The sequence below is a fragment of the Hypanus sabinus genome, chromosome 11 (assembly GCF_030144855.1).
Source record: "Hypanus sabinus isolate sHypSab1 chromosome 11, sHypSab1.hap1, whole genome shotgun sequence".
NCBI classification, from domain to species: domain Eukaryota; kingdom Metazoa; phylum Chordata; class Chondrichthyes; order Myliobatiformes; family Dasyatidae; genus Hypanus; species Hypanus sabinus.
The window spans coordinates 54,786,179-54,802,060 of record NC_082716.1 but is presented as its reverse complement, the minus strand read 5'-3'; the positions used below and the strand labels follow the sequence as shown (position 1 = coordinate 54,802,060).

At 37.6% G+C, this 15,882-nt stretch overlaps 1 protein-coding gene across 3 annotated transcripts in view; it reads left to right on the top strand.

The window, feature by feature from the left end:
* The window catches only part of lrrc7 (leucine rich repeat containing 7), a 247,808-nt gene that overhangs the window by 122,892 nt on the left and 109,034 nt on the right, over positions 1 to 15,882 (top strand). For all 3 annotated transcript variants that reach the window (XM_059983603.1, XM_059983601.1, XM_059983602.1), the window contains exons 10-12: positions 1,245 to 1,374; positions 7,668 to 7,783; positions 12,269 to 12,338. In XM_059983603.1, coding sequence (XP_059839586.1) covers positions 1,245 to 1,374; positions 7,668 to 7,783; positions 12,269 to 12,338 — 316 coding nt within the window. The remainder of the gene's footprint in view (positions 1 to 1,244; positions 1,375 to 7,667; positions 7,784 to 12,268; positions 12,339 to 15,882) is intronic.

Sequence of the window (15,882 nt, the reverse complement as noted above, 5' to 3'; positions counted from 1 at the left end):
GAGGAATTTCTGTAGCCAGAGGATAGTGACTTTGTGGAATTATTTGGCACAGGCAGCTGTGGAGACCAGGTCACTCCATGTATTGAAGGTAGAGTTTGATCTACTCTTGGTTAGTTAGGGTGTAAGAGGATATGGGGAGAAGGAAGGAGAATGGAGTTGAGAGGGTAATGGATCACCCATTATGAAATGGTGGAGCAGACTAAATGGGCCAAATGGCCTAATCCTACTCCAATGTCTTATGGAGAATAGTCTCAAGTATAATCACTTGACTCCAGTGTTCCAGCTCAGTTACGTAATATCAATGTTTAAGGATATGGCATAAATTGCTATTCATGTAGATCTTAGATTTTCAGATTTGATCCCCAAATGATGTGGAAATAAATTGAACATTGACTTAAATTTTAGTGAGACAAATCCCATTGTATAGCAGAAGGATAGGATTTCTACTATGCTGTACTCATCCTCTTTGCTTCTGAAATCTGTCAAGCCAATACAAAACATTATGGAATTTCAAGCAAGTGTAGGTGAATAAAATCCAAAACAAATTACAAGCAGGCAGCAACCACAATATTAATGATGCTTGCAAATCAAATTAATTACCTTCAGGGGTTCCTTATAATTATAATTTGAATGATTCATGTCCATTTTAAAGTTTAAGCTGGTTCCTTTGGACATTAGGGGATTTGTAGTTTTAAAAGTTTCATGATACAAGTTTCTTAACTTATGAAGAAGTTGACTATGATACAAATATTCGAAATTGTATCAAAAATAAAATAGGATTAATGTAATCGGATAAGTGGCAGAAGGGCCTGTTTCTGGTTTCAGCAGGAAGACGTGTCTATTTTCAGCCCCGATGACATCATTCAATAAATGGATGCCTCTGCAAAGTTTAGTGACTTTTTTTTGGTTATTTAAAATCACTTAAAATATTAGATATTGTAATCAAAAATGATATTTTTGTGCTAAGCTATTTTCAGCTCTATTAATTAAATTGAACTGTTAAAACCTGAAAAATTGTCCCTGATATATTTAAAAGAACTTCTAATTGCATTTATCCATAACAAAGTTTATATTTGACAAAATGCAATATATGTAAGCAGAAACTTGATAATTTTCAATTTGCACCTAGATTAGCTATTTTGCCAAAAATAGAGACCATAATTTATTAATGTTTTAATAATTTAGATTCTGAAGTCACAATGGATTTCAGAAGTAGATTAACTATGCTTTCCTCTCTTTACCAGTCTTTCTGTTTTGGAGGAGTTTGACTGCAGCTGTAATGAACTTGAGACACTTCCCCACACTATTGGATACTTGCACAGCCTCCGAACCTTTGCAGCTGATGAGAACTTCCTGGTAGAATTGCCCAGAGAGGTGAGGTGGCCTTTGGTATAACCATGTGATTTTAATAATAATTTAAATTAGACATAAGTTCCCTCATCAAAAATATGAAAACCACAAGTAAATTACTTGTCAAATTGCAGCTTCGGTGAAAGGTGTGCTAAATCAGGACAAATATTTTCTCCTTTAACTTTCCTGTCACTAATTAGGAACTACTTCAGAAATTATGTGCCTACAACCTGCAATTAGTCATCCATTATTCCTGAAATATTTAAGATGATTTTGATAACTTGATGCTGATCAGACTTGTTGACACTTAACACTTCAAAGCGCCGCTTTCCTATTGCAAATGCTTCTCCTATTGTAAATGGTATCTAAGATCTTTGGACCCTTGCACCACCCCATTCCATCACTTCATCCACTGCTCCTTCCTCCAAGTCCTCCTTCCTTACTGCTGTACATGAGGTCTTAAAGGCTCATGTTGTATCTTGTATTATCTAGTCTGCATCCTCTTGAGTAGTGTTAAGTTCTACACAACCTAACTCTTCACGACCATTTCTCTTTAAAAAGTATAAATGTAAATTATTCATTGCATATAGATTAGCCAAACATGGCCTTCTAGTAATTTATTCCTTCCTGATACAATAAGGTCTAAAATATTCAATGGACAAATATTTACCGTGTTTCAATACATTTAAAAGTCCTTAAGTCATATTCAATATTCTACAGCAGTTTAAAAATAAAAAAAGTAACTGAGTTATAATTATGAATATTCATAATATTTATTTTTAGTTGAGCTGTTTCAATTCAAAGAGCACTGACTCTGGTGCTGGGGAAGAGGGAACTGTTTTGTTGGAGTGGGTGCTCATCATTGTCCTGTCACATTGAATAACTAGGGCTGCAATAATGGACTTAAACCACCTTCACCCCCACCACACCCACCAACTGTTTGTTTTAAGTGTGGGGAAATGTAGGAGTGTAGAAAGGAAGGACAGTAATAGTGCAATGCAGCGGTATGAGTAAGATACACAAGGGAAAAGACATAATGTATAAAATTAATGGTGCAGCAGCAAAGAAGGGCTGGAAGAATTGTGAATATCAAATTAGGAGCTAATTACCTGAAAGCACAAGATATTTACTGTTAATAATAATGATGAATAAGTGCATATAGATATATAGATGAACAGGACTTGATCTAATAGCCTCTACAGAGACATCTCTGTAAGATGACGAAGTCTTCAAAGTAAATGTACATATGACATTGCAGAAAAATGTGAAGAATGGAAAGCATTGTTAGGGAGAAAGAATCTTGGCTCAGAGTATGAAGAAGTGCAGTTATTTGGGTGAACAGACAGAATGTATACAACATTGTTGAATAGGCAACTTATACTGGAGGTTTGTAACAAGGCTAATACATTAATCATCTGGGATTTTAATTTCAGATATAAATGGCAAAGGTAGTCTTGAAGGTGAGATCATAGAGTACATTGTAAATTGTTATCCCATCACTGAATAGTCTATCTGAAATTAGCTTATATGACAAGATTAATCAGCCATCTCTTGGTAAAGAATTCTCTGGGGAAGAGTGATAACAATTTACAATTTTACTTTACATTCACAATAAGAGTGACAATTTAAAGTCAAAAACTAGAATCTTAAACTTTAATAGAGGAAATTTCATGGGTATAAGGTCAAGTGGGTTGAATTTTGAAACCAGGATAGTCGATAAAACCGTAGCCAAGGTGAAAAGATATATTTTATAATTCCCAATGAATAGACATCCCACTGAGCAAGAAAACATTTTCGGTTAAAGTGACCTTTCCTCATTATTTGAAGAAATGAAGCATGGTATTGCTTTGAGAGCAAAACCTTATAAAGTTGCAAAGATTAATAGGTCTGAGCTATAGGCATACTTCTAGAAACCAGCAAAGTTCTAGTCACTGTATTACAGGAAGAATGTGGAGCATTTGGAGAGGGTGCATAGGATTGCTAAGACTGGAGGACATACTATAGGTTAAAGGTGAGAAGGAAAGTACTTAGGATAGATTTGGAAGGCTATTTTTTTTTTGCATAATAGTAGTTGCCTAGAACGTACTGCAGATGCAATAGCAATATTTAAAAAGCACTTAAACAGATACATGAACAGGCAGGGAATGGAGGGATATAGATGAACAGGCAGATGTGATTAGTTTACTTTGGCGATATGGTCACCACAGACTTTGTGGGGCAAATGGCCTGTTCCTGTGTTGTACTGTTCTATGCTCTCTGATAACGAAATGATGTTAAAGAGGCAGAAAATAAATTGTGAGTGAGACCCAGGAGGAAATATGAAACAGGTGTGAGATGATTTAATGTTCATTATCAGAGGGTTCTTGGCAGCTTCTTTCAGAAAGTTAGCAGCAGGTACAACGGTTATTAGGAAGGGAAATACAATGTTTTTACTCGGGCATAGAAAGAAATTTGGAAATGTTTTTGCAACTGGATAAGCCTTTGGCAAGACCATAGCTGGAATAGTGCATTCAGTCTTGACCTTTTTTATTTAAGTCTTGTCTAAATTGTTGCCTGAATGGGGGAATTGTCTTACAGAAATAGATTGTGTAGAATGCCGATTGGTTACTGTGAGAATGCTTCCCATGATGCTAAATCTAGAATTTAAGCTCATATATTCTTTGCATACTTTATGTATTACTTACACCAGCCCAGCTTCTACTAGTTCAATTTTATAGTAAATTCTTACAAAATCTTATTGGCAGAAAGGCCAGAGTCAGTTCATGTTGACAGCAACATTTCTTGTTCCATCACACTGAGCACCAGAGCTCCTCAGGGTGGTGTGCTCAGCCCGCTGCCGAAACATTGTAGATCCTGTTCAAACCAAATCATCAAGTTTGCTGATGATGCAATAGTGATTGGCTTCATCAACAATGGCAACGAGATGGCATACAGAGAGCACAACAACTTGAGTGTCAATATGGACAAGATCAAAGAGACGATTGTGGTCTTTAAGAAGCTACAAGCTGACCATTCCTCTCTGCTAAAACACAGCTTGTCCATTGGGAGAGTTAGGAGCACCAAGTCTCTGGGAGTTCACATAATGGACAATCTCACCTCTGCCTCCACTTCCTTCCCTCCTATTTTAACCAATTTTTACAGGAGCACCATCAAGAGTGTCCTGACCAGCTGCATCACTGTCTGGTACGGGAATTGCAAGGCATCTGACTGCAAGTCCCTACAAACGATTGCAAGTACTGCTGAGGGGATCCTGGGGTGGTCACTCTCCCACCCATTAGAGATACTTATTAGTAACGCTGTGTACGCAGGGTCCTTATCATTGTAATATCCCTCCCCTCTGACCAGCAATGTCTTTGACTCCATGCCATAGCTTTAGGACAAGAGCTGTTAGGATGGCCAACAGCTTCCTCCCCCAGGCTGTAAGACTACTGAACTCCCTGCCACCACCCAGATCCAATCACATATGAAGGGCCAGTAGCATTATTTTAATTTGTGTTGTAAATGCACCTTATTTTCTGTAAGATTATTTGTGGCAATATTAGTTTATGTGTTTTGTGTGTGAGTTCAGTACATGTACTGTGTTGTGCACCTCGGTTCAGAAGAACATTGTCTCTCTCATATAGCAGTATCCATGTGTATGACTAAACGACAATAAACTTGAATTTGAAATGCCAAAGAATAACGAAAGGAGATTTCCACAACACTTTTCTTTATCTTTGACTCCCTACATCTATAATGGCAAGGTCAGGATTGGGAAGTCGTCATGCTGATGGTAATCGAGAATCGTAAGGAATTGTCCTGATTTTTTTTCATCCTGCAGCAATTCAAATATTCAGGCTTATTCACAATCGGAACCAATGTTAAACAACAGCTGTGAAAACATAGTGAGCCAAATAGGAACACTTTGCTGATGATCAGAAAGGTATTGAGAAAATGCCCTTTTAATGCTGAGATTGCATCATACTCTGATCACTCTTAATGTCACACTCCCTCATGTTGCTGCTGCACCTCTTTTGTGTCTTTTGCTGCAGACTGTTGTTACGATGTTTTTCTCAAATGTATACGTGACTAGTCATGTAATGTCCTCAACCAACACTGAGAGTAAATTCTGAGTGTGTCAGCAGTCATTTGTCATACTTGTCATCATGGTCAAGTTTTCAGGGTCAATGACTTTTTACATGGAGCTTCAATCATAGGTAATGGCTTCTTCAAGTCTTCTTACAAAATCTCTGCAACATTATCTAGGTCTTCAATTCCCAAGTAACATGCTCCAGATCTTAAAACAAATCAAACATGTTGCTAAATGGAGGTCAGGAACTTCATCACAGGGAGAAAAGAAGCCCACAGACCAATATCACAATGAAATTTAGGACAAATGCATTCAGGTTAGCCATTGCTTCATTATTTTGTTCTCATTCATTAACAGAATGATGGAAGTATCATTTGCTACATTATCATGTGACACTGACCAATAACCTGCTCCACAATGCTTGTGTAGGCAGCATGGAGGATTGTTAGTCCAAACAAGGGCAGAAGGTCTGAATTGTAGACATAAGGGTGATTGTGATATCAAAGTAGCGTTTAACAGAAGGCAGCATCAAGGTACATTTGACATTGAAGTTATTGGAAATCCAGGGGTAAGTTTTCTATTGGCTTGCATCTTTCAAAATTATTTGTAGGCCAGTCATCTTGGTTCCAAGGCATTGTCCTGGCACATTAATGCTGTTCCGAGTCTGACAACCATTTAACTGCTTCATCAGTGGCCTTACCCCTTTCACAATCCCACTACCACTATTTTTGTACTTTCTGCTCTGTTCCTCGTCTGCTATTTTCTCAAGTCATGAAGCAATTAATATAAACACTCATCTAAACAAGAGAGCATTCAACACAGATTGATACTTGGTTATTATCATGCTAGTCACTGTCTCCGTTAATTTTCCACATTCCCTACCATCAATATCCATTTTTGGGGGGAGGGTTGAGGCTCTCTTGACAGTCCTAACTGAACACGTCACACAAGGTTGAAGGTTGGGAATTCTGTATTCAATTATCATTTTGTTTCTTTCAAAAACCTTTCCACTATCTTTACATGTAACAAGTCAGGAATACTGTTAAATATTGTGCACTTGTCAGAATTAGTGTGCGTCCAATTGCACAAAGCAACCTAAAGCATTGGCTCCCTCTCTATCCGGCACATTGCATTGCAACAACTTTCTAAGGCTTCTTCAACAGCATGTCATAAACCAATGACCACTTAGTAAAATAAATGCAATGATGCACAGGAATCCACTTCCTGCACATCCCTTTGAACATCCCTTTTAGAATGCCCCTTTAGAACAGATGAGGAGGAATTTCTTTATCTGTGAAATTCATTGCCACAGATGGCTGTGAAGGCCAAGCCATTCAGTTTATTTAAAGTGGAGATTAATGGGTTTTTGATTAGTAAGGGCATCTAAGGTTGTGGGGAGAAGGAGGCTCAATGGGGCTGAGAGGGAAAATAAATCAGACATGATTGAATTGTGGAGCAGATTCAATGGGCCAAATAATCTAATTCTGATCACGTCTTATGATCTTTCCAAATCACACACAATCCTGAGTTGGAAGTACATATCGGATTCCTGTCACTGTTGGATCAAAATTCCTGTTTTTTCTATCCAGTAGACTGTGGGAGCAAATGAAACACATCACTAGCTAGGGAATTTTAGAATTCTGATTGCTAAAATGCCTATGTATTATCCAATCACGATTTTTCTTTCATGTGATGTTCAGATAATCCAACCTTGTAAATGATGTTTATTTACCTTCTTTCAATTGAAAAAGAATAATATCTAATATAGGAATTAAGAATCAAAATCAGGTTTAATATCACTGGCAGATGTTGTGAAATATGTTCATATAAATCATTCATTAATGTATATTACCTGAATGATCATGAACTGTATCCCAAGGTTCACAAACTAATTGGCTTATTAAAGGCTACAGGAGAGCCTTTAGTAAAATAAGGGCAATAACTGCACAAAATTATTGATTGAGATTTTATGTCAGACTTTTCCTAAATGTCAAAAGATCATTGATACAAAGTTTTCACAGATTATCATAATGGTACATACTAATAAAATGTAGTCTCACTTGAATAATTATAATTGTAAAAACGTAAATATGAATAATTATTAGTACTAGGTTGCAACAGTAATTGTGATGCACTTTGATTTTAAGTAAGTGATCATTTAAAAAGGCACTGCATGAAATTGTTTATCAGAGGATAGATTCTGAAGAGAATTAAAATGCAATCATTTGCTAATATCTTTTCAATACAGATTGGAAGTTGTAAAAATGTGACTGTTATGTCTTTACGGACAAACAAACTGGAGTGGTTGCCTGAAGAGGTTGGACAGATGCAAAAACTGAAAGTGTTAAATTTAAGTGATAACAGGTAATAAAAACTTTTGACCTTGTAGAATATGTAAAATACATGCATGTTAATACTCTGCTATATTACATTTGTGTTTCTAAATCACAGATGGCTATACATTTGCACAGCCACATTAAAGTATGTGTTGCTGGGACATAGAATTCATTCTCATTGTACTCTCATGCAATTTTTGTATTCTCGTCATTATTTTAAATGTTATTGGCATAATTAGGGATAAGGTTATATTCAGCCTATTTCTTACTCTAGGTTAACATTTATGCTTCTGGTATAGGACCTGAGGCAAAATAGATTTAAATTTAAGGCAAAAAAAGGACATACAGTATAGGCATTGTTTATGTGTCAGTTGGCAGAATGCATACCTTCACTTTCTCAAACTCTGGATTCTTATCTCAATTGGGTTTTGATGCAGAAAAATCCAAGAAATTTCCAAGGCATGCTATTAAACACTAGACAACTAGAGAAACCACATTCCAGAGGCCTTACAAAAACAGCCCACTTAAGTGGCATGGAAACATGTGAGGGAGGTGAATAAGAGTAGGGAACCTTTTCTGAGATGCCATGTTGTTATGGCACCGACATTTAGCCTCAGAAAAGTCAAAGCACGCTCTAAATTCTACAAGAAGATACTGGCAAATTGCAACACAACAATGAGGGAAATAAAAGTATTGAATGGCTTATTTTCAGAGATATCATTATTTCAAGTCAAGAGCAGTGAAGACAACTGCCTGGGACCGTTGTTCTCTAATGTTGAAATTTAAGAATTTGACTTACATATCCTGTATTGTGTTAACAGTATGTTAACAACTGGACCAGCATTGTTATGGTGCTGCACTTGGACACATTATGGGCTGTATTCATTTGGATCTATGGATGACCTTCAACAAGGCCTGTCTGTTTCAGAGCACATAGTAATGAACATTGTTTCAATGAACATGGTTGGGATCAGTGGGGCAGAAAATTTGGACATGGGGGGAAGCATCTTGGTTATGAGAAGCAGAAGGCTGCAAGATCAATATCAAAAAGGTTGATGGATATGTCTCAAGCAAGGCATACATTGATTGCAATGTTGTCAAGTTGTTTCTGGGAAGAGTTATAATAGTTAAGTATGATCATTTTCAAAATACTCCAGCTTAAAAATTAACTGAGAAATAAGGTTGTAATGAATTCTTCAATAGTATGTTTTAGCTTTCTTGCATTTATTCCTCCTTTCTTCTTTATAGATATTCTATCATATGCGAGTGCAAATACCTAGAACAATTTAAAGGCAGAAAAGTAGAAAGTACACCACAGTGTTAATAGTGCCTCATTTAAATGCAACAACACATTTTGAGTCTGGTAATTCCTAAAAGCAGATATATAATTGGGAACCGATTTGGGTAGGAAGTTATGTGCCTACTAACTGCCAGAATATAGGCGAGAAACAAATGAGAGATTGTTTAATACTGCTTGTTATTCCTGCTTCTGTGGAAGAACAAAATGTAAAGCAGGAATTAAGCCCAAAATGCTCCATCATAAGGCATAGCAGAGATTGATTGCTTTATGAATAGTATATTCTACCCACAGCTCCTCTCTGAATTAATGACATACAATGGAGAGTTTTTTTTAATTTCAAAGTCTAAGTATTTATGTGAACCAATGATTATCACTGATGTTTCAGTGATTAAGACATACAATAAATTTCCAAGAGAGTATGACACAATAACAGCTAATGTTTGATATTATATGATTTAGAATTTTGGTATAGTAAATTGATTTCTAAATTAAAATGCTGCCATTATTTCTTCCAGAAGTTGTTATCATGTTAAATTATATGGTAAATAATGCTAGCTGCAAAATACCTCCAAAGTTAGCACAAATTAAACACCATTCTCTCATGCCAGTCAAAACATATAAATCAAAGATGCCCTTTGTGGTATTACAGTTGTTAACTGGTGGGTTGCAAATATTTTTAATGCATTTTTAAGATCTGGGTAAATTTACACATTATGGCAAATGAATAATACAACAATCAACATGGGAGATGTATGCAAGTAAAATGACTGGAGTTATTTGGTAAATGCAAGAGATGAACTCAAGGTACTTCTGGAGGCATCTGAGTTTTACTAGTGAAACATGATTCATGGTCAGTGTTATTAATGGCAATTGGTAAAAACTTAGTTGATCTACACCATTTGAAAAGTGGCAAATTCCTTGGCTAAGAGATTATATATACTGTTCAACAGAAACATGGTGAATTCATTAATTCAATCCAATTTAATTTGAATAACCTCATTACGAAGCAATTTATTTTTAAAGTTAGTGGCCACTTTAATAGGTGTACCTTTACACCTGCTTGTTAATGAAAATATCTAATCAGGCAATCATGTGACAGAAACGCCATGCATAAAAGCATGCAGACATGGTCAAGAGGTTCAGTTGTTGTTCAGACCAAAAATCAGAATCGGGGAAAAAATGTGATATAAGTGACTTTAACTGCGGAATGATTGTTGGCGCCAGATAGGGTGGCTTGAGTATCTCAGGAACTGCTGATCTACTGGGATTTTCACACATAACAGTCTCTAGTATTTACAGAGGAAGGACAAAAAAAAACAAGTTTTCCGTGAGCAGCAGTTATATGGGCAAAGCACCTTATTAATCAGAGGTCAGAGGAGAATAACCAGACTGATTCAAGCTGATAGGAAGCTGACAAAAACTCAAATAATGACACTTTACAACAGTGGTGCACATAAGAGCATCTTCGAAAGCACAACACGTGAAACCTTGAAGTGGATGAGCTACAACAGCAGAAGACCATGAACATGCGCTCAGTGGCCACTTTATTAGGTACAGAAGGTACATTATAAAGTGGCCACGGAGTGTAAGTGTTCAGTTACCTGACCTCTAAATTAGCCTTTGCACTCATCAAAGAGGGAGGCAATAACAGCCATGGTTCCTGCTCCTAATCATTTTACAGAACAATTTTTTTTTAGAAATCAGTGATACAAAACCTCAGGCAATATTGTTGGTGTGTATACTTGAAAAACAGCCACATAAAAGGTGAATTGGACAATGCCATCTTGTATCTTGTATTGGGAGGGGCCTGGGGGATGAAAGAAAGATGCCATGGCTATTGATTAGCCTCGGTTTTATTTGAGGGAAAAAATATTATTGTTTACATCATGTGGAAAACACTCAGGAAAAATGTTTTAGTTTTGCTTTTCCATTTTTTTTCACTGGTTTTTGTTGGTATTTGACTTCATTCATGCAGACAACATTTTTGAGTGTGTAGTTGAAGAGTCTGCAGATATTAGTAAAATAGGCGTTACAGAGATGTGCTTTTGACATTTCTGGAAAAGTCATCAACATGAGAGAATTCACTTCCTCAATTGGAACTGATACAAAATTGAGAAGAAAAAGATCATTGAAATTAAAAATAAAATCATGTATGGCCCATTTCATGAAGTTTAATATTAAAATGCAGTGTAATAATTTACACCTTTAAAAAGAGTCCACTTTTATTTTGTGCTCTTTCCTTTGGAAGAAGAGATGATTGATCCTTTTTGTGTAGCACTATCTTGTAGTTGCCAGCCTCCTCCATTCTTTTCATTTTGGGAGGGAATGCAGATACTCCTCCATATCCTCTACTGTTTTTTAATCACGACACAGGCAACAAGACCTGGATTTCTCTTTGAGGCAGATGGCCTATCAGTTGCATCACTGGAGGGGAGCCTCTTAAGTGGATGAGGTGAGAATCGCACAAAACACCTTAAAGATTAGGTTTGTCACCATCACAGCAAACTCATAACCAAAGTAGGTTACCCAGCAGCGATAATGCCAGAGTGTTAAACTCTTGAAAAGGAGGTCTGTTTTCAAATTTGGTCTCCACTGAGAGAAATAGACAGACTTTCAACTGTTAGATTATCTATGCAAGAGGAAAATGGTTACAGGTCTTTCACAGCATTAGTCACACATGCCTTTTTGGCTCTCTAACAGTGTGTTGGAGTTGCCCACCAGTTAGGTCATTTTCTTCTCCTTTCTGTGGAGAACTGCATGGATATAGTTGTCAGTCTGAGTACTGGAGAAACCAGTGTGTAATTAAGCATGGGGAGTCTAATAATTATGGTGTGATGTTGAATGTCTAAGTCATTATCTCAAGTTGATTTTAGTATACCTTTTTAGAATATATGTTGAAAATAATTTATTTGAAGACATGAAAATCACCACCATTTTTTTACAGTTGGAATACTCTATCTTGCATTTTTAAAACAATTGAAAAATACCTATATAATTTGGTATTTGTTTTGGAAGTATGTTTAACACGACAAGAACTACATAGGCAAACCAAAGAGAACCTTGTTTATTTGGCATTTTTGCACTCGTAGCTTGTCAGAAGTGATTTGCAAACCATCAGAGCTTTTAACTAGTAAAATCATAAAGGTAAACAATGAATTTTGTCTGCAGTGAACTGTGATCTATAAAATAATTGTTTTTTTTATATATTTTTAGGTTGAAGAATTTGCCATTCAGTTTTACTAAACTTAAAGAACTGGCAGCATTGTGGCTATCTGATAACCAGGTAATGAAACAAAAATATTGTCAAAGGAAAAAGATACCAAAGAGCTTCTAAGATAAATTATACTTACTTCAGCATCTGACTGTAAAGGAAATCTTTTTAAAACCTTTTCTGCTTGCAGCAGGTGGAAAAGTAGGAAGAATTTCAGATTCCTCACTTTTCCTCAGATGCCCACATTCAGGTAGAGTAGGCATCATTAATATCACCAAGTTGAAAAATTGTTGTTGCATGGGGGAAGAAGATCAAGATCTGAACTGTTACAAATTAGGCAGAAACCAAAGGGGAAATGAGGTGAGTGAGAAAAGGGAATGGAAAAGTTTGTGGAAGGATTAGAAGACAAAGCTGGAAATGTTAAAGGGAAAATAAGCAAAGGATAAGGAGAGTGGGAATGAAGGGAAGTAGGAGAGGAAGTGAGAAAACGTACAGCAGAAGAGAACGTGAAGAAGATGCAATAAGGAAAGGGACGATTGACAGCATTGCAGGGACAGAATAAAAATGTGATAGGAGAATTTAACAAAGAAGGTAGAGTGAATGACAGCGAGGGGAAGTCTAAAAGATGAGAGCTAAGGAAAAGTGGAACTGAGAAATGGGAAGAAAACAGACGTTGGTAGCAGTTAGGGAGGATAAGAGTGGAGGAGGTGGCTAGTAAGCATTAGTGCATCAAGGAAAGGCCACACCAACAGTAATAGAGAAGGACTGTGGCCAGCAAATGCATGGCACAGAGTGCTTGGATTAACTCTGGGCACAAAGAGTAACAACTTCATCATGAGAAGCAGAAAAGTGGAGGGGACAGAAATCAAAAATTGACCTGGTAAGAATGAACTAAAGTTGAAAGTAAAATTTATTATCAGAGTACATACATGTCACCACATAAACCCTGAGATTCTTTTTCTGCAGGCATACTTAGCAAATCTACAGAGCAGCAATTGTAAACAGGATCTGTAAACTGTAAAGATCAGGAACTGTAAACAAACTGTGCAAATGCAAATACAATAAATAGCAATAAATAATGTGCATGAGATAACAAGATAACAAAGTCCATAAATGAGTGTAGTTATCCCCTTTTGTGCAAGAGCCTGATGGTTGAGCGGTAGTAACTGTTCTTGAACCCGGTGGTCCGAGTCTTGAGGCACTTGTACCTTCTACTTGATGGCAGCAGCGAGAAAAGAGCATGGTCTGGGTGGTGAGGATCTTTGATGATGGATGCTGCTTTTCTGCGGCAACATTTCATATAGGTATGCTCAGTGGTAAAGCATAGAGAGCTTTACCTGTGATGTACTGGGCTGAATCCTACCTTTTGTAGGATTTTCCGCTCAAAAACATTGGTGTTCCAATACCAGGCTGTAATGCAGCCAGTCGGCACACTTTCCATCACACAACTATAGAAGTTTGCCAGGTTTTTTGATGACATGCTGAATCTCTGCAGACTCCTGAGGAAGTAGAGGCACTACATAGAAACACAAAAACAGCATAATACAGGCCAAACATATCCCTACCTTAGAAATTACTAAGGTTACCCAAAGCCCTCTATTTTTTTTAAACTCCATGTAACTATCCAAAAGTCTCTTAAAAGACCCTGTCGTATCTGCCTCCACCACTGTTGCCAGCAGCCCATTCCACACACTCACCACTCTCTGCGTAAAAAAAACTTACCCCTGACATCTCCTCTGTACCTACTCCCCAGCACCTTAAACCTGTCCACACAATCAATGCCTCTCATCATCTCATACACATCTATCAGGTTACCTCTCATCCTCCTTCGCTCCAAGGAGAAAAGGCCAAGTTCACTCAATCTATTCTCATAAGGTATGCTCCCTAATCCAGACAACATCCTTGTAAATCTCCTCTGCACCCTTTCTATGGTTTCCACATCCTTCCTGTAGTGAGGCGACCAGAACTGAGCACAGTAATCCAAGTGGGGTCTGATATAGCTGCAACATTACCTCTCGATCCCTAAATTCAATTCCATGATTGATGAAGGCCAATAACCGCAGCTGCTTTGAGTGTCCTATGGACTCGGAACCCAAGATCCCTCTGAACCTCCACACTACCAAGAGTCTTACCATTAATACTATATTCTGCCATCATATTTGACCTACCAAAATGAACCACTTCACACTTATCTGGGTTGAACTCCATCTGCCACTTCTCAGCCCAGTTTTGCATCCTATCAATGTCCTGTTGTAACCTCTGACAGCCCTCCACACTATCTACAACACCCCCATCCTTTGTGTCATCAACAAACTTACTAACCCATCCCTCCACTTCCTCATCAAGTTCATTTATAAAAGTCACAAAAAGTAAGTGTTCCAGATCAGATCCCCAAGGCACACCACTGGTCACCAACTTTAATGCAGGATATGACCCGTCTGCAACCACTCTTTGCCTTCTATGGGCAAGACAGATCTGGATCCACAAAGCAATGTCCCCTTGGATCTCATGCCTCCTTACTTTCTCAGTAAGCCTTGCATGTGGTACCTTATCAAATACCTTGCTGAGATCCATATATGCTACATCTACTACTCTTCCTTCATCAATGTGTTTAGTCACATCCTTAAAAAATTCAATCAGGCTCGTAAGGCACAATCTGCCCTTGATTAAGCCATTCTGACTATTCCTAATCATATTATACCTCTCCAAATGTTTATAAACCCTGTCTCTCGGGATCTTCTCCATCAACTTACCAGCCAGTGAAGTAAGACTCACTAGTGTATAATTTCCTGGGCTATCTCTACTCCCTTTCTTGAATAAGGGAACAACATCTGCAACCCTCCAATCCTCCGGAACCTCTTCCGTCCCCATTGATGATACAAAGATCATCGCCAGAAACTCAGTAATCTCTTCCCTCGCTTCTCACAGTAGCCTGGGGTACATCTCATCCAGTCCCGGTGACTTATCCAACTTGATGCTTTCCAAAAGCTCCAGCACATCCTCTTTCTTAATATCTACGTGCTCAAGCTTTTCAGCCCTCTGCAAGTCATCACTACAATCACCAAGATCCTTTTCCATAGTGTATACTGAAATAAAGTATTCATTAAGTACCTCTGCTATTTCCTCTGGTTCCATACACACTTCCTCACTGTCAGACTTGATGGGTGCTATTCTTTCACGTCTTATCCTCTTGCTCTTCACATACTTGTAGAATGCTCTGGGGTTTCCTTAATCCTGCCCGCCAAGGCCTTCTGGCTCTCCTAATTTCCTTCTTAAACTCCTTCCTGTTAGCTTTATAATCTTCTAGATCTCTAACATTAACTAGCTCTCCAAAAGTTTTGTAAGCTTTTCTTTTTTCCTTGACTAGATTTATTACAGCCTTTGTACACCACAGTTCCTGTACCCTACCATAACTTCCCTGTCTCATTGGAATGTACCTATGCAGAACTCCACACAAATATCCCCTGAACACTTGCCACATTTCTTCTGTACCTTTTTCTGAGAAACATCTGTTCCTAATTTAAGCTTCCAAGTTCCTACCTGATAGTCTCATAATTCCCCTTACTCCAATTAAACACTTTTCTAACTTGTCTGTTCCTATCTCTCTCCAATGGAG